General features: G+C 40.1%; 1 protein-coding gene across 1 annotated transcript; it reads left to right on the top strand.

Moving 5' to 3' along the window:
- Positions 1 to 12,275: 12,275 nt before the first annotated feature.
- LOC107765468 (uncharacterized protein At5g39865-like) lies at positions 12,276 to 19,456 on the top strand. The gene is made up of 3 exons (XM_075221650.1): positions 12,276 to 12,633; positions 16,920 to 17,869; positions 19,138 to 19,456. Exons 1-2 carry the CDS (start codon positions 12,522 to 12,524, stop codon positions 17,837 to 17,839), a joined length of 1,032 nt encoding a protein of 343 aa, XP_075077751.1. The 5' UTR covers positions 12,276 to 12,521; the 3' UTR covers positions 17,840 to 17,869; positions 19,138 to 19,456.
- Positions 19,457 to 19,956: the final 500 nt, after the last annotated feature.

Below are 19,956 nucleotides of genomic sequence, written 5' to 3' on the forward strand. Positions count from 1 at the left end.
CCTTAAAGCACCCCTTATGGGTGGACCCAATTTTCTTACATAAACTAAATAATGATGAGATATAGGATGAAAGGTAAATCTTAGCCAAACATAATTCACTCTAAATCCAAACACATTGAATATCACAGTCGAAGGAGGCCAAGTTTATTTACGATTAAGATGATTGACAGACATCAAATGTAAATAAAAACCTTACATCTTTAATATGTTTGCACCGTACTTGTAAGAACAAAGAAGGAAAAGAGGAAAAGTTGTTGGTAACTAAGAGATCTATCTTTTTCGATCAGATGATGATCATCATCAACAGTTGTAGTCGAATCTGGGTTGGGGTTTGTTGTTGGTGACCTCCTCTTGTTCTCATCTTTGATATATTGTTCCTCTCTTTTCTGGAATTTGATCCCCTTCTCTTGCCTTATCCCTTCATATATATATTATCAGCCTCCCCCTTTATCCAACGGTCTTTACCCAACAGACACTCTCATGACTACACTCTTTCTCACTTGCCCAAGTAATACGACGTATTCGTTGTCGTGTAGGCCTTCTGACAGCTCAATCTCGACAGTGGCAGAGGTGGTCACCGCTGTTATGCCTCGTGGGTACGACTATGGCTTGGTCGACCCCTTATCGTTCCTTTTAAAGAACCATCTTGTGGTCAGATTTTGACCCATACAGTTAGTCCCTCCGCCCGTCGGGGTCGCCCTTCGACTAATTTGATGGGCAAATTCCATCGATTCAAAAGTTAGGAGAAATTTAAGCATTATGCGCGGAACGAGGTCCTCAGGGCGGGATGGCGACATGACGTTTCAGGAGTCTCATTGGACTGTTACGTCAGTTCAGAGCTGAACCGTTGCATCAAATTATGACATTGTAATGCCCATTATGCATCATCATGGCGCACGTTTCCCAGGAACCGTATCGTTTTCCGTGCCATTTCAGTTTTTCGATTGGCAGCTCTTGGGTATCCCGCTCAGGACATTCGCGTTCCTATAAACATGGGGAATCCTTCATTTGAGTGTTATGCTTTTCAATTTACCTGAGAGAATTTTACAAACTCCTACATTCTTCAGTCTTTCATACTTTTGCTTTCGTCAGAATTTGACGTGGTCATTTTCCCTTTTCTTCCATTGTTCATGTTTATTTCGATCAAGACATACTAATGGTTGGTACTTTTTCTCAGACTGGTAGATTTTTTGAAGCTCTGGTGCCGAAAAATGATGTGCCCTTTCTTGAATAGGGAATGAATGTGGTGGAAGACGAGGGGTTTCTAATAGTGGATGAGATAGTTCCTCGCCCGGGGAAGATGATGACAGATTTTAACAGACCTGTCGGAGATGAACCGGATCCTGTCCCTTCAACTATGGATGAGACGATGATTATGGCGCTCAAGGCCAAGCGGGGAATCCCTGCTCAAGTTGAAATGGTACCGGTGGCGGGGGAGGATATTGTGCATTTGCACCACTCGGGGTACTGCGCATTTTATGCGTACCCCTTTGTTATCGGGTACACGCTTCCTCTCCCCTATCTGTTGGTAGACTTCTGTTGCTTCTACGAAGTGTGCCCGGCCCATCTCTCTTCGTACGTGTACAAACTCTTACTCATGCTTATTAAGTACGCGGAGCTTGTCGGACGAGGAATTTCCTTGAGGCACATGCTTTTATCTTTGCCCCTCATTTTCTTCGGGGTTCAATGATTCATATGCGTCATCGAGGAACCAAGAGTTTAGTGGTGAAGATGGATGATAAGGCCAATCGCCGCTTCTGGGAAAACTACTTCTATGTGCGAACAGAGCACCTTGTGGCGGACTCAGTAGGATTCCCAGAGACGTGGAACTTCGCTCGTGAGTTTTCCTTTATTTATTTTGTGAATCCTCTTAAGGTGGTCGTCGATCGTTCTCCATCAGGTGATATTGCTAAGGATTCATTTTTGCTTTTGCAGCCGAGAGACTACCTCCCCCGCTAGTTGACGATATCTGCGAGTGGGTGGGCACAGTTCTCTCCCATACAATGGGCATTCATGAATGGGCGTCCTTTCATGAGAAGTATGGGCTCAAGCCTCTCACCGGTGAGCCGACCCGCTGCAGTTATTCTTTATTCTTTACCTCATGATTTAACCTTGTTGTTATATGGCCATCCTTCTTTGTTGACAGGGAGAGTGCAAAGGACGAGGGCTCTTTCGCTCGCATTCCGTCAACCAGCGCCCCCTGCTCGGTCTGAGCCGAGGTCCGCTATCTGGCCTACACCGAGATCTACTACCTAATTTGCGCCTGCGGCCGGAGCCATATGCATAGAGGCTACTCCTCAATCGAAGACTTTAGTTCCTACTATCCACTCAATGGGCGAATCTTCCCACGCTGGTAGTGGAGAGGCCCCATTAAAGGGATGACGAGTGGCATTGGAAGTGGCTTCAGAAGACGAAACATCTTCGAGGGGTGACCTTGCCTTGGCGGTGCCCAAAACTGGCGGTGGCGCCAACCTAGCCGCAGAGGCTACACCTGTTGTGGGTGGTCAACAGGTTGATATGGTGGAGATATGGAGTCCCGAGGGTGCCGCTGCTGTCTTGGGCGGCCCTTCGACATCCCGATCGAACCGCACTTCTTCTTCGGCCTAAAAGAAGGGAAAATACGTCATGGTCGATGATTACGAGTTTGACTCTGACCTCGATCCTAATGACATTAGGATGTTCGTGGAGGGCTTTACCCGAACTGTAGTAAGAGCGGGAGGTCCTTCCTGAATACTCGACATTCCATCGGATCTTAAGCTTCTGTAAGACACGGTGGATTTTGTGCCGCAGTTCGACCTTCTAAGCTCTGTTGCAGAAAGCGGAGCTCTTCAGGATGTCAGTGACGCCAAATTGTCACGTGGTGTGGCCGTGACGGGTCTAAGGGTAAGTTTCTCTTCTTTGTTGTTTTTCCTCTTTTTTTTTGTGTGACCTTGGCTTTTAGCGACTCTTTTCTTCTCTTTGTTTTAGTCTTACATGCTGGAGATCGAGAGTGCTTGGAGGGCCGAGACTCGGGCCAAGATTTTTCTGAAGATGCTTGAAAACTATCGGCGGTATCACAACAAATGCCGTGAGATGCATGAGCGGCTTGGAGCGGGTACCGACACCCAATCCATCGAGGAGGAGTTGGAGAAAAGGGATCAGGAGCTGATGCAGTCCACCCGCATATACAGTGAGCTCGAGGAGCTTCTCCGTGCTAAAGACGGAGAGCTTGAGTTGGGAAAGGGGTCGATACAAAGTGCGAGCATCTTGAGGCAAAGGTGTTGTCGTTGCAAGTCGAATTCGAGCAGAATGCCGCCAGAGTTGAAGCTTTGAGTGCAGAATGGATGACGAAGTTGGCCGAGCTGGAGAGGAAAATGGCTGAGATGGAAAATGCCGAGAACGCTCGGGGTCAGCTTTGGCAAGAGCGGCGATGCTAGAGGACACTATCCGCTTCCTCTAATCTGAGTAGAAATCTGAGAAGGCAACGACTACGCTAAGGGAAGTGCAGCTCGAGGAATGTATTGGTGAGATCGACTGGGAGGCTTCGAGCCTAGGAGATTAGGTCGTGGCACTCGAGGCCAAGAAGGCACAATTGTTGGCTTAGGTTGAATCCGCCTCTGCCGCTGTTCCTCGCCACTTGTATGAGCCGTGGGTCCATGCCGAGGCCTAACGAGATATATACAAAGGTTTATGGGAGGCAGGCAGTATTTCTGAGGCTGCCTTTGAAGAAGTTCGAGCGAAGGCACACGAGGCTCGTGCTAATTGCGGCTACGACCCTGCGACACCGGAGGTTGGTGAGGATGCTAATGTTGAGGATGGGTTTCTTAAAGATAATGATGGGGAGGACGGCGGTGATGACGCCGAGTGAAAAGATGTTGCAGCTTTCATAGTTTTGTTTTTTTGTTTGTTTTGTTGTTTCTTCTTTTTTTTGGGGGCCTGTTTCAGTATTTTGTAAGGTGCGGCTGTTGCGCACGTGTATTTAAATAAAACAGTTGCTTCGCCTTTGTTTGCGTACCATTTGATTTTCTTTTTCTATCCCTCCCGTTTGTTGTATTTCTCTTTTTGGCGTAGGCCTTCAAATTTCTTTATGAGGAGACCTGATCTTTTTAATTAGGAAATTGACCTAGTGCTGATCAGGTAGGATCCCGTCGCATGACTTCGAATGAAGTTATTGTGGTTTTGCCAATTCGGGCGAGATTGACTTCCGGCTCATCAGTTCATGCGATATTGCCAAGGGGTCGAATTGAGATTCTCCACCTTGGGCGAGGTCAAGCTCAGACTTATATTTAGATGAGTTCGAACTTGGAGTCATCGTTTTGGGCGGAGTCAATTTTTGACTTAAATTTGAACGAGTTTGAACTTGGAATCACCGTTTTGGGCGAAGTCAATTTCTGACTTAAATTTGAACGAGTTTGAACTTTTCTTTTATTTAACGGCGGTTGGTGGTTGTACATGTGTTATTTCGAGTAAGGTCAGAATTATAACCCGTTATAATTCGAGCGAAATTGAACTTTTCCTTTAGCGATGGCCATTGGCTGTTGAGAATTTATTTCAAGCAAGGTCGAAATAGTAAACCGCTGTAATTCGAGCGAGGTCTAACCTTTTTCGGTAATGGTTGTTGGCTGTAAGGGTGTTATTTGGAGCAAGGTTGGGATAGTAACCCGTTATAATTCGAGCGAGATCGAACCTTTCTTTTGGCGATGGTCGTTGGACGTAAGGGTGTTATTTGAGCAAGGTTGAGATAGTAACCAGTTGTAATTCGAGCGAGGTTGAACCTTTCTTTTGGTGATGGCCGTTGGCCGTAAAGGTGTTATTTCAAGCAAGGTCGAGATAGTAACCCGTTGTAATTCGAGCGAGGTCGAACCTTTCTTTTGGCGATGGCCGTAAGGGTGTTATTTCGAGCAAGGTCGAGATAGTAACTAGTTGTAATTCGAGTAAGGTCGAACCTTTCTTTTGGCGATGGTCATTAGCTGTAAGGGTGTTATTTCGAGCATGGTCGAGATAGTAACCCGTTGTATCATTATTATTACGTATTTTTTTGGAGAACATTACACATTGTCGTACTGTTTATGCGTGCGTCGAGGCGAGCCCCGGTGTGCTCGGCTTTGTTTTTACTGGAGAATACTGGGCGTTCCCTGGACGAGTCCCAGTTTGCTTAATTTTTATTTCGTTGGAGAATACTATGCGTTTCCTGGGTGAGTCCCAGTTTGCTTAATTTTTGCTTTCATTGGCGAATGTTGTACGTTTCCTAGGTGAGTCCCAGTTTGCTTAATATGGCTTTCATTGGAGAATATTTTACGTTTCTTGGGTGAGTCCCAGTTTGCTTAATCTAGCTTTTATTGGAGAATGTTGTATGTTTCATCTTTTGAACCAACAAGAGAGCGTAGTAAGTTAAAATAAAATAAAAAAGTCGCATGTTACCTTAGCATGGCAAGTCGGCGAAAGGGGTAGCGGCACCGTGGAGTCGTTCACTTTGCTTCGCACTTGAATGATGGTTTTAGATTTGGCGGCTGTGTTCGGCTTCATCGTTAACCATGTCTAGGCTTCTCGTGGGTTGGGCTCATCCTGCTCGTTGAGGTGTTGAAACCGAGTCTCGGTTTGACCTCGTCCGATTTGCACAAACAACAAACGAAACATGTCACACTTTGTTCATAGATTATCCAGAGTGTGTGTGTGGATGTGAAAATAGGGCAGGATGTGCCCGCTCTTTCAAAGAACCACACAGCAGGCTATCGTCCCTTCCCAAGGGGTGGGAATACGGGTCAGTATATAAGGTAGATACATCAAATGGGGTTGTGGTCATGCCAGACAAACACAATTATATTTTAAACATGCATATGGCATGCCAAACCCACCATTACAGTTGAGACGTGGGTTTTGCATAGATATCGGTTATAACTTGTATTTTATGTAGAAACCAGACCTAGATTAGTACGGTCATCCTGAAGTCTTACCTACCATTCTTTCGAGTTGGTCTTTGTGCCGAGATGGTGAGGCCATGGCAACCTGGTAGTGATAGTTGGCTGGTTCTAGATCTAAAGGGAACTAAAAAATTTGGCTAAGAAATCCCCACAGACGGAGCCAAATTGTTTGACCAAAAGGGTGTTAGACCTTTTAGCTAAACTAATTAATGATGAGATACATGATGAAAGTAAATCTTAGCCAAACATAATTAACTCTAAATCCAGACACATTGAATATCATAGTCGAAGGAGGCCAAGTTTATTTACGATTTCTTAAGATGATTGACATATATCAAATGTAAATAAAAAGCTTACATTTTTAACATGTTTGCACTGTACTTGTAAGAACAAAGAAGAAAAAGAGGGAAAGTTGTTGATAACTAAGAGATCTATCTTTATTGATTCAATAATAATGATTATAAAAAGTTGTAGCCAAATATGGGTTGGGGTTTGTTGTTGGTGATCTCCTCTTGTTCTCATCTTTGATATATTGTTCCTCTCTTTTCTGGAATTTGATCCCCTTCTCTTGCCTTCTCCATTCATATCTATATATATTATCAACCTCCCCCTTTATCCAACAGTCTTTACCCAACAGACCCTCTCATGACTACACTCTTTCTCGCTTGCCCAGGTAGTACGACGTATGTGTTGTCTTGCATGCCTTCTGACGGCTCAATATTGATAGTGGCCGAGGTGGTCGCCGCTGTTATGCCTTGTGGGTACGACTACGGCTTGGTCGACCCCTTTGTTTGAGCAAAAAAGTTTAAAACTCTTTGTCAAACTAATTATTGATAATAAAGAAGGTACATCTTAGCCAAACATAATTAATTTCAGATCTAGGAATATGAAGTGCGAAATAAGAGAAGAATAAGAACGTATGAGATTTATTTATGTGATAATTTTAAATCAAACATGAGAGATGAGATTACATTCAGAGCAGAGATGCATCATAATCATGGGAGTAGAGAAAGGGAAGAGAGGTAACTTGTTGATAAACAAAAGATTCCTCTTGATTCCTCTATTGTGGTTGCTCTCATCTGAAAATTCCCCCCTTCTCTGGGCTCCCTCCACATATATATAGTTCTTTTCCGTTTTATCCAATGGTCTTTGACCTGTGTGCTTTCTTACGACTGTACCTTTGAATACATTGCTTGTTCTATGATGTACGTTTTCCAACGATTTGACCCCAACGATGGCCGGTGAGCTCTTTGCTATCTTGACCCATGGGCATAATTACAGCTTGGTCGACCCCGATTATTCCTCTTGAGGCCGACCATTATGCTACAGATTTTGACCCATACACCCTTATCGTTCCTTTTGAAGAACCATCTTGTGGTCAGATTTTGACCCATACAAGTACAATTATAAAACTTCATGTGTTGATTAAACTGTTGGGAAGTATTCTAGATTGGTTTCTATTGATTTGTTCTTGTTAAATATGTACAACTTTATTTTACTTTGCTAGGAACGTAGGTTCATGTCTTTTGACCCCCTTTTTCAAGTGCAAGGCTGAGGTGTTCTCAACGACCATCTTCACGGGCATGCAAGGGATAATGTAGGGGTTGGCCCCATTTGTTCCCATCATCAGTAGCGTGTCTGCATATGGTACGGGCATAGTGTTGGTTTGCCTTAGGAATTCCAACCCAACTATCAACTCGAAGTCATCTATGATCACCACTCGTAGGTTGAATTTTTCTTTGTAAGGGCCAAGCTTCACCGGTACCTCTTTGGCTATTCCACCCACTGGTTGAGGAAGTGAGTTAATAGCCTTAACACGACCTCTACCTTTTCCTACAACTAGACCAAGGCGCTCCACCTAAGTCGAGGCTAAGTAGTTGTGGGTAGCACCCGTGTCTATCATCGCCCGAATGGGCTTGCCATTCACCTTCATCTCGACGAACATTAAGGTCCTCTATTGTTTAAAAGGAGTCCCCTCATCCGCCTTCTTTTTCCCTTTATTGTTGATTGGACATGAGTCCTTCTTCTTACGGATACCAGCAGTATTCTCCGCTAATGCCTCAGAAATAGAGCCAACAATTGCATTGAAGGCACCTACTGGTTCAGTCTGATCCGCATCGTTTGAGTCGTCATCAGTCCCATCATCAAAAGCTTGATGGGCGTTCATCTGTGCATGTAGGCACTCATTGTTCCAATGTGGTCAGCCGCAATGACGACATCTTGAAGGAGGCTTTTTCCCCCGGTCATTATTGTTTGACGCAGCACTATTGCTGCCTAAGGAGGGAGCCTTAGATTTGGTTGCACTCCAATCTTCCCCACTTCTGCTAGGGCCACCATAGCTAGGCTGGCACCCTTTGAATCCCGCTCGGGCAGGCATCTGAGGCCTATCCTTCCGATCTTCCACTCGATAGTCCCAAGGCATTCAGCTGCTTGGATCGCCTTGGGTAGGGTATCTACCCTTTGTCTCTGCAGTTTCACAGAGGCATAAGGTTTCAACCCTTCCAGGAAGGTGAAGAGCTTGTCTTTGTCTCCCATGTCACGTATGCTTAGCATGAGCGCGGAGAATTCTCGCACGTAGTCCTGCACTGATTTGGTCTGGCGGAGCTCTTATAGCTTTCTCCTTCCGTTGTATTCAAAATTTTCGGGGAAAAACTGTAGGCGTATGGCTACCTTTAGTTCTGCCCATGTCTCGAGAGCATCTTCACTGGCCCTGATGGCTTCGTACTTCACATGCCACCAGAGTTTAGCATCACCCTGAAGATTCATGGCAACAATTGCTACCTTCTTAACTTCTTCTAGGCCCCTAACAACATCGAAGTACTGTTCGATGTCAAAGATGAAGTTTTCCACTTTCTTGGCATTCCTAGCTCCACTGTATGGCTTTGGCTCAGGAATTTTTAGCTTTTGTGTAGCGGAAACGGGGTTCACAGTGCCCCCGATTTGGTTTCTACCTCCTCGAAGAAGGCCTTACAAAACAACATTGACAACATTGAGCTTATCTGTCAAGTCGTCAATAATTTGTTGCATGGCAATCACCCTATCTGCCTCTTTTACCCTGTAAGCTAAATCATCGGCACACTCCTGTTGGAGTCTCTCGAATTTGCCAAAAATTTTGGCTGCCTTTGCGGCTGCCGTTTGTCGGTCTCCCTCAGAGTTGCGACTGATGTTTTCTATGTCAACTTTGGCCTGAAGCACCCTGCGGTCTAGGTCGTCCAACCTTTGCACTAGGCTGGTTCTTAGTTCAGGCACCGTATCCACGATGGGTCGTAATCCGTCAACCGTCTGTTCAAGGGCCGCTATACGGTCCCCATGATTCACCATGGTCAGAAATGGTGGTAATGGCAATGCGTTCCCTCGTCCGATGTCGAGCCTAGGATATGATACCAACTTTTATGCGGCGCCTTCCTTAGATTCCTTGGAAGGGCGACGTAAGACTAAGCAACTGATGTCAGTGCAGTTATTGTCCGCCAACTGAGGTCCCCTCCATACGCTAGACTAGATTGTCAGTGCCGTACGGGAAAACTAATGTCAAAAGCAATTGAGAGAACATAAATGAGAATTGAGAATGAAAAAAGCTTGATTGCATTAATGAGAGCTATTACAGAAAAGCAACGCGGTGTCGAGGGGGAGAGACACCAGTACAGAGAATTGTTTGCTTGCTAGAAAGTTTGATTGCTTGATCTCCCCTAATAATACTTAAAAAAAATAAACCAAAGCTACAAGACTAGACTTGATTAAGCTAGAGAAACATAATGGAGGTACATGAAATAAAACTACTCTATATTTACAAAGAAAAGGACTTAGTTTTCTACAAGGCAGAAATAAGTCCGTTGTCAGCAGCATTATCTTTGGCATCACAGTCTGTGTTCGCGGCGCTATTGGCATCTTCCTGCGGCTGGGCGCAGGCGAGGGATATTGATGGGGCGACAGAGGCACATGTGCACTTGTCACTTAGCGCGACCAAGACCACGGGGTCGTCCGTGGCACTAGGCATTGGGAGGCTTGCTAGGACGCCACGGGGCGCGCCCAAGGGCTGATGAGGCATGGCTGGAAAGCCGCCCATGACATTTCTTACGACTGTATCTTTCGTCGTTTGTTCGAACACAACGTTTGTTCTATGATGCACGCTTTCCAACGATTTGACCCCGATGATGGCCGATGTGCTCTTTGCTATCTCGCCTCATGGACATGATTACTGCTTGGTCGATCCCTTATTATTCCTCTTGAGGCCGACCATTATGCTACAGATTTTGACCCATATACCCTTATTGTTCCTTTTAAAGAACCATCTCGTGGTCAGATTTTGGCCCATATAAGTACAATTATAAAACTTTATGTGCTGATTAAACTGTTGGGAAGTATTCTAGATTGGTCTCTATTGATTTGTTCTTGTTAAATATGTACAACTTTATTTTACTTTGACGCATAACTTTATTTATGACTCTTCCATTTTCACGTCAAGATGGTCGACTAATGTATTCATACTTCACTTGTGCCAATACAAAATGAAATGACTTACGTTTAAATGTTTGGTATAGTTAGAAGGGAAATAAAAGGGATATTCTTTATCCCCTCCCCATTTGTGATATTGAGAGGTACTCGGCACTCCAGTACTTCGTATCCTTGGATATAATTCACATTTGTTTCCACTCTTCAACTCTTCCTCGCTTCACCCCAACCAAATATATCAACTTTTATTAATAATTTTTTGTCCTTTCAACTTTTTTTTTTTTTTTGCTTTTTCTTTTTGTTGGGTTGTTCTTTGACTCAAAAACGGTTGCTTGAGATGCAGTTTACTCCCTCCAATCCATAATAAGTGACTAATTTGCTTTTTTATTTTGGTCCAAAGTAAGTGTTTATTTATATAATCAAGAAACAATTCAATTTGTTTTTACAAAATTACCCTTATGTACATATTCCTTAAAAATTTTCTTACTCCTCACATTAAATATTTAATTAAGGGTAGTTTAGTCATACTAGGTATTTTTATATAGAATTTAATATTTTCTTAATGTGCGTGTTAAAAATAAATTGATCACTTATTATGAATCGGAGGGAGTAACAAGTTCCAATGATAAACTGTAGTAATGTATTCAAGGTTTCAAAAGTCGGGGCATAAAAACATGCTTTTGGAAGGTCCATCACTAAACAGACAAGCTGGCTCAGTGTCCAAATTAAATAATTTTTGTTAGAAATTAATTTTCTAATTCCTTTTTATTTAAACATGACATTTTAACTAACGTTGTTGAGTTCAGTATAAAACTCCAACCTTGAAAAGATCTGAGATTTACATAACACAAAAGATATTTTTTTGGTCAAATAGTGTCAAGGTAATTGAGTTAGAATAAAGTCGCACATTTTTTGTATGATATGATTCGTTATTCCTTTGGAGTAATAAAGTATTACTTTCTTTTTCCCCATATTTCCAATTGTTCGATTTTTGTTTAAAAAAAGAATTCCGTGCAATAAACCAAATCGCATTCGATCTTGATAGTGAAATTATTCAAAGGCCTCAGTCATAGAGTCATAATATAGGGTATAGCTTATGTAAAACATATGGCACGTCAATCTAATTTACAGCATCAATTCAACAGAAGGAGAAAAACATTTTACTAACCGTAAATGAGAGGAAAATATTTTGCTAATCATAAATGAGAAGTAATCTTCTACTCGTGAAAGCAATTAACGAGATACTGTGAAAAGATACACTCAAAAATTACAAAAAAAAAATAAAAATATTATTGAAATAATTAAGTTGAATGGAACAAGATTTGTTCACTAAAGCGTTATAAGTACCTTTTGTTTTCTAAAACAAAGAGAGCACTTCTTGCAGAAAAACCAAAGAACCTACCTAGCGTACATAAATATACAATAGGATTAGAGTTGTTGTCTAGTGATTTCAGTTAAATTTATATATACTTAAAAATGAGTATCAATTTCAAATCTACTACTTCTTTGTTCCAATTTATTCGAACATATTTGACTGTGCACGAAGTTTAAGAAAAAATGATTAAAATTTATGGTTCTAAACAAGTCAAAAAGAGGCCCAGAGTATTTGTGTGGTTATAAAAACTTCTCATTAAGAGTAGAATTGTAAGTTTAAGCTAAATTATTTTCAAATTTAGAAATGAGTCATTCTTTTTGGAACGAACCAAAAAGGAGATGATCACATAAACTGAAAAATACTACTACTATTCACTGTTTATCCAACAAAAAAAGAAAGAGAAAGAAATATAATTAAGAAAAAAGGGACAAAAGTGATGCGGATAGGCTCCCTTTTTAGGCTTTACGACAGAAACAGTAACTCAAGGGGTTGAATTTGAAAATGAAATATTTGAGCGGTAAAAGTAGCAAAAATGCAAGAAAGAAAGCAATCTGCTCCCACAATCCCACACGTCTATGTCCACCACTGTCATTTTTCAAAAATTGAATGCAAACTCCTCGAACTCCGCCATTAAACAAGTATTGTAGTAGTACTATTATCAAAATCTTTCTCACGCTTCAGAAAAGTCTTCTCCTGTATTTTACTCTCTCTGATCCCTTTTACATTCACTTTGTCCTCTTCATACTCTTCACTTCACCCTCCTTATTTCGTTGAGTCTCTCTTCTGCCATTGCAATAATGGGTTGCGTTTCATCAACTCTGCTCAACCAAGACAATGAATTCACCCAAATGGGTGGCTCAGCCGCCGGTTTCAGCCACCACATTGTCTCTCTCACTTCCACCACTTATGGCTAGGGCTGTATTTTGTCCCGGGCCCGGGCCTTAGTGGGCCTAACGGGCCGGGCCTCGCGGTCCCGGGCTTCGTGGTCCCGGGCTCTGGCGGTCCCGGGCCTGGCGGTCCCGGTCTTCGTGGGCCTAATGGGTGGAACCGGCCCGTGACGGGCCTAAGCCCACATGGTCCTGTGCTTAACGGGCCGGGCTCGTGGGCTTCGCGGGCCTAGCGGGTTTTTTTTTTTTTTTAAAGACAATTTCTTGTAGTATCATGGCTATATTAATATGTAGTATATATGTATATCTAATTATTAAAGTGCTTGACGAAAAAGAAAATAACAAAACAATAGTAAAACACTAAATTGTCATGCATAAATATCACTTCTTGATATTATATTGTATCTTATGTATATATATTCTCTTATATATTTTCTTTTAGTATATATATTGTATCTTATGTATATATTGTAGCTTATAAATATATTTTCTTGTAGTATATATATTGTATATTATGTATATATTGTAGCATAATATATTTTCTTGTAGTATATTATATTGTATCTTATGTATATATATTCTCTTATATATTTTCTTGTAGTATATATATTGTATATTATGTATATATTGTAGCATAATATATTTTCTTGTAGTATATATATTGTATCTTATGTATATATATTCTCTTATATATTTTCTTGTAGTATATATATTGTATATTATGTATATATTGTAGCTTATAAATATATTTTCTTGTAGTATATATATTGTATATTATGTATATATTGTAGCATAATATATTTGCTTGTAGTATATTATATTGTATCTTATGTATATATATTCTCTTATATATTTGCTTGTAGTATATTATATTGTATCTTATGTATATATATTCTCTTATATATTTTCTTGTAGTATATATATTGTATCTTATGTATATATTGTAGCTTATAAATATATTTTCTTGTAGTATATATATTGTATATTATGTATATATTGTAGCATAATATATTTTCTTGTAGTATATTATATTGTATCTTATGTATATATATTCTCTTATATATTTTCTTGTAGTATATATATTGTATATTATGTATATATTGTAGCATAATATATTTTCTTGTAGTATATTATATTGTATCTTATGTATATATATTCTCTTATATATTTTCTTGTAGTATATATATTGTATCTTATGTATATATTGTATCTTATAAATATATTTTCTTGTAGTATATATATTGTATATTATGTATATATTGTAGCATATAAATAATTCTAAGTATAGACAAAGAAATATTGCGAAAAGAAGCTCATGGGTAGAAGCAATAAATTTTATTACCAAAAAATGACATATCTTTCTTAGTCATCCTTCCCCCAATGGAATGAGCACAACAAGGTACTAATACCACCATTAGAAGGAAAAAAACTAAGGAAGATGTGCCAAAATACAAGTTACATATTATTCTATGTATTATCTCTAACAAATCTCATAAATCCTTCAAGGTTCGGAGGAGGTTGCGTTGGTGGTGGTGGAAAAGAAGCTTGTTCATCACCACTTCCGGGCGAAGCCGAATCCTCCGTAAGTTCCGCTATCATTTCTTCATAAGCTTCATCTATCGCCGGTTGTGCTTCTGCAATTCCAAAGTTTCTTCTTTCCGAGCGGATCCAATCTCTAAACAATACTGATTTTTCCAAGCTATCCCTCATAGACGCTCTATGATCACCTATTTGCAGTCTTGCTTGACTGAAAGCGCTCTCTGATGCAACAGTTGAAGCTTGAATTGATAAAATATCCCGAGCCATCCTTGCAAGAACAGGAAAATGTTTTTCCCTTGCCTTCCACCATTCCAAAAGATCAAAAGAGCCGTCTGGATTCTCCTTTTCAAGTCCCTGAGACAAATAAACTTGAAGCTCATTTAGATGTGAAGTTTCATCATAATTTTCACCTTGAGACCCCTGAACTCCGTCCAAGATTTAAGAGCTTTTAAGCCCGCAACTCTTTTAGAGGATTGTGAGCTAGACGAAGTAGGGGTTGGAATAGTTGGCCTAGCATGCTCTAAGGCAAGTTGATAAGCATTATAAACTGTTTGAGCGTTAATCTTAATTGAAGCTTTTGCATCTGCAAGTGTCGCAATTTCCTCATTTGAAAGATCTAAAGCCTTATAAATATTTGAATACCAAAAATGAGGACCTCCCAATTTCATTGTAGGATTTAGCATTGCAGCAAGACCATAAATAGGAGGGATAGGAAAAAAATATTTTTTAAACTTTTGTTTCATTTCATTTATAGCAAGTTCATAAATATCCCCACCCTCACTAAATTCAACAAACAAATCAGATAGTGCTGCAATATAAACTAAACAGTTTGAAATAGTAGGATAATATTGCCCAGAAAATGCATTTGTTGCAATTTGAAAATGTTCTAAAAAATCTAAAAGAATTTTAACATTAGTCCAATCTTGAGTGGTAAGCATTTCATCATCATCTTCACCACCTACCCGAGAATTAAACGTTGCATTAATTGGGTTTCTATATTCATATGCTACTACTAAACTTTCGTACATACAATTCCATCTAGTCGGGCAAGGTTTAGGAACCTTTCTTTCTCTAAGGCCATATTCATCACATTTTTTAAAATACTCTCTAAGTCTACTTCTACGGTTTGAATAAAAAAGCCAATTAAGAGCCATTCTAACCTTTTCAATTTCTATGTTTAATATTCGCATACCATCACCGACAATTAAATGATAAATATGACAAATACATCTAACATGGAAAATATTAGTAAATGCAGGATTTAGTGTTGTTGTAAGCATGCCTATAGCACTGGTGTTACTAGAAGCATTATCCATTGAAATTGCCATTATTTTATCGCTAAAGCAAAAATATCTACAAATATCTGCAACAGTGTTAGCTATAAATTTACCTGTGTGACGCGAATTAATTATTCTATATGCAATTATGCGTTTTTGCATTATCCATTCTTCATCTATCCAATGACTTGTAACAGTTAGGTAATCACAATCATTACCACTTCTACCAATATCAGTAGTAATAGAAATCCGATTAGGTATATGAGTAAATAAATAACGCAAATATTGTTCATATTCATGTTTGAATTTATAAATATCACTCTTAACTGTTGCGCGAGGCCAACCTTTATAAGTAGGATTAAACACTCTTCTAATATAATGAACCCAATTGAATTCCAAACTAATGATGTTTCTAAGCGTTTAGCAGGTTCTCTATTAAAAGTAGGAGTTTCTACAGGTGGGTCGACCGGTGCATCACTTGGGTTATTAAGAGGACTAGTAGGTGTATCATCTAAATCCGGTGCTTGAGTTTCATCATCATCCTCATTTTCCTCATTATTTTCTAAGATGGTTTCATTAGGATAAAGAGCATTCATAATTTCATCATCTAATCTATCACCTGGTGCAACATTATGATAAAATTCACTATCGGTAAATTGAAAACAAGGGTGATCACTATCAAGAATTACGGAAGGAGGAGGACGTCTAGGTTGGCGACTACTTTCAACTTGCTTATCTTTTCTAGGTCGGGGAGCCGGGGGAAGGGTAGTTGGTTGGCCACTACTTTCACCGGTTTTATCTTTTCCTTTACCAAACATTTTTTTCAAAGTAAATGCCATATTAATTATAATTATGCAAACTAAACCACACAAAAATATATTATAAAAACGTAAGAGTTGAAACGAGTTTACCGGATTGCCGAACAACTTCTTGAAAATTGAAAATCGTTGAACACTTGAAAACTTCAATTCAACAACTTCACAATTTTTCACGAAATTTCAACAATAAATTAAGTAATTGTAGTAGAGAGATTGAGAGAGATTGAGAGATATTGAGAGATATTGATGAATTGGTGAATAAAAATGAAAGAATGAGGGGGTATTTATAGTTGAGAAATGGGGAAAAGTGTAATTATATAAAGTTTGGGGTTAAAATAAAGTTTGGGGGCCAAATGGCCATTTTTTTAACTTAAAAAACGGTCATATTTTCAGCCCAAACGGCTAGATTTTAAATATGGCCGTTTGATTTTTTTTTTTTTTTTTTTTTTTTTTAAAATAGCCGTTGGGCCCGCCAGGCCCGCCAGGACCGGCCCAGGCCCGCCTGCCGGTCCCGGGCCAAACGGTCCCGGGCTCGTGGGCTCAACCATGGAGACCAGCCCGTGACGGGCTCAGAGGCCCACCAAGACCGGCCCACCCAGGACCGGCCCACCAGGCCCACCAGGCCCGTTAGGACCGCGGGCCCGGTCCGGTCCGGTTCAGGCCCGGCCCACCGAGCAGCATTACTTATGGCCTCTTGACCCTTGACCCACCTTCCTCTCCTCCACCCTCCTCCACCACCACTGTCCCTCCTACCCCTACCCCACCCCCTCGCCACACTCTTGGTTCACTTTTTCCAAGCCCCTTGTCTGAACCCAGAACCCTCAAGTCACACACCTCCGATATTATCAATTCTTGGGAGCTTATGGCTGGTCTTGATTCCACCTCCATGACACCCATCAGTGACAGCTTTCGGTTTTCCTCTTTACCCAAGTTGTCTACCCCTGATTCTAGCTTCAGATTCTTGAAATCTTTCCCTAACAAAGAGAATTCAAGCCCAAATATTCCATCTTTTGATCATGCGGTTAATAAAGCTGACATTTTTAAGCCAACAAGATTAATGTCTTTTGATTCCAAGCTTGATGGTTTTGAAAAGCTTTGTCCCCCAAATGGTGAAGATAAAATAGTTATATACACAACAACGCTGAGGGGAGTGAGGAAGACCTTTGAGGCTTGTAATGCAGTGAGATCAGCGATTGAGGGGCTTGGGGTTTTATATTCTGAGAGGGATATTTCAATGGATAGGGGCTTCAGGGATGAATTGAAGGAGCTGATGAAGGGTAAAGAGAGCACTGAGTTAATACCTCCTAGGGTGTTTTTTAGAGGGAGGTATATAGGTGGGGTTGAGGAGGTGATGAGGATTGTGGAGGAAGGGAATTTAGGGGATTTGCTTCAAGGTTTGCCGAAGGTGAAAGCTGGTTTTGTTTGTGAGGGTTGTGGGGGTGTTAGGTTCTTGCCTTGTTTTGCTTGTAATGGGAGCTGCAAGATGGTGATGGTGCTGAAGGAAGACATGGAACAGAAAGAGGGGAGAACTGTGGTGGTGAAATGTACTGAGTGTAATGAAAATGGGTTGGTGCTTTGCCCCATTTGCTGCTGATTGATGCGCTAGCTGTGAGGACCTAGCTCGGTTAGTCTTTTAAAGCATTCTCTTTTATTTGCATATCTAGCTGTTCAAAATTTATCGTGCACTTGTATATGCTAAATTATTTTACTGGCTAAAACAAATGAATCTCATTACTCCAATTTGATTATCAGAATTAGACTTGTTTAGCTAAAAGAGAGAACAAAAATACAAAATCAGAGGTCATTTAACGATAACGTATTCAGCGTGCTTGGTACTCTTTTGAAAAATTAATTTTCATGAGTAAAGATTGAGGTTCACTATCAATCTATCATATACTAACAGAGTAAAGCAATAACTCGTGATATATGTGTTTATTAGGCTATTAATTTGTTGGTATTTAAATTTGATAGTAACAATCTTGCACAAACTAACTCTGTTAAACCATATAGTTGGTGAGGAAAAAGCTGAAGCTGACTAACATTTAGTATACCAGCAGCAGTTTTAGCATTTTTAAATACTATGGTACTTTTTGTGATTACATTGAAGTGCTTCTGAAATGGGATTACTCCGTGGAAAGCTCGGGCTCATGGGTTGATTGGAATGATATTTGGTGTAAGATATGTCAATCTAAACCATTGTATTAGCTAGAAGTGAAATCAACATTCTTTATAGGCATATAAAACCTGTGCCATCTCTGTTAGAACACCTATGCTGATTTCTGACCTGAGGAAAGAAGTACTAATTGAAATGAATTTTTTGCTCTATTTTAGCCATTCCCAACGGGCAATAGTTATTGCCTTAAGAAAAGGACTCAACTTTCTTTATAGGCCTTTGGTACCAAACATTGATATCTCTGTTGTAACCCCTCCCCTATACTGATTACTGAACTGAGAAAAGTTGTTTCTGAAACAGACTGAGGGTTATTTCAGCCATTGCCAACAGGCAGCAGTCGCTTGCCTTTACTAAATGTTATTGCTTCTCTTAGGCCAGCTTCAACAATTGCTTATTCCGTGAATTCAAATAACCAGTTTTTGTTTCTTCACGTGTAATGCAATAGATTGTATATGCCGTTGATTATCTGGATCCAATAAGCTTGTATCAGAACAATCTCACCGCTGGCCTACACATTTATGCTTTATTAGTGAACAAATTGTCAAACATGAAAGCAGAATGATTTTCTTGGGTGGGAGGAAGCAAGACGCCTTCAGTGAATTACAAAAGCTAACTAAGAACTTCAAGAGCAGCTGGTGGGCAGTAGAAACCCTCAGCTGACATTATATATCGCATTAAGCAATATATTGACTACAAACTTTGCTTCTTAATTTGGTCAGGGTCCAGTTCTATTTGTAGAGCAGTAAATGGATACATTCTGTACACCCCCAAAATGCAAGAGGATACTTTATGGATGAAGCTGCAATATCTTACATCGGGCTCTCAAGGACAGATTTTGAGAGATTTGGCTGAGCTTTTGGCACATTTGGCGGAAAAAGGTGAAGATTCAGCAGTAAGGTGCAGTTAGCATATCAGATACTGAATGAAACAACTGGCCTATGTGTTATTTACATGTATTGCAAGATGCTGTGTAAATTATAACGTACCAACAATATTCAATAATACATCAGAGATAAGTGTCATGATATTTGAATCTAATTTCATTTCAATCAGCATGATAAACTTTGATGTTTTCACCTAATTAGCTTTTCATTTCCTTTTCCATGACAACTATTAGTATAACATTTCCAGAAAGGATTGTGATCTTCTGTGAGTAACTTTGAGTAATGTACCATCTTTTCTGTATAAAGAAGGATATGATGGATGTTTTGCAATTAAAAAGGAGTTAATTAAACGTCATTGTTTGTCCCTATTATATGATTGATTCAATGCCCTTTGTAGTCCTGGATCTGTCAGGTCCTATGGCAACTGTGTAAAAAAGAAATCAGTGGAACCTCACATTTAGAGGTACAATTTTTGTAGTTTCTACTATTTTTGATCTATTTCTAGAGCTTAGTGCAGCTTTTTGAGGTATAGTTTCTGCTATTTTTGTTGTCTTTTTGGTGGTTATTGTGTTGTATTATATTTTAGGATTTAGAGCATCTTTCCTGCTTATTGGTAGGATGGGCATTCGAGGCTATCAGCAACTTATGTTGTTG

The sequence above is a fragment of the Nicotiana tabacum genome, chromosome 1, assembly GCF_000715075.1.
Source record: "Nicotiana tabacum cultivar K326 chromosome 1, ASM71507v2, whole genome shotgun sequence".
Lineage (NCBI taxonomy): Eukaryota > Viridiplantae > Streptophyta > Magnoliopsida > Solanales > Solanaceae > Nicotiana > Nicotiana tabacum.

Bases quoted from the DNA above. Each gene is read 5' to 3' on its own strand.
- LOC107765468 (XM_075221650.1), top strand. From the start codon at position 12,522: ATGGGTTGCGTTTCATCAACTCTGCTCAACCAAGACAATGAATTCACC. The intron at 12,634-16,919 runs GCTAGGGCTGTA...CCGGCCCACCGA, and splicing joins TCTCACTTCCACCACTTATG to GCAGCATTACTTATGGCCTC.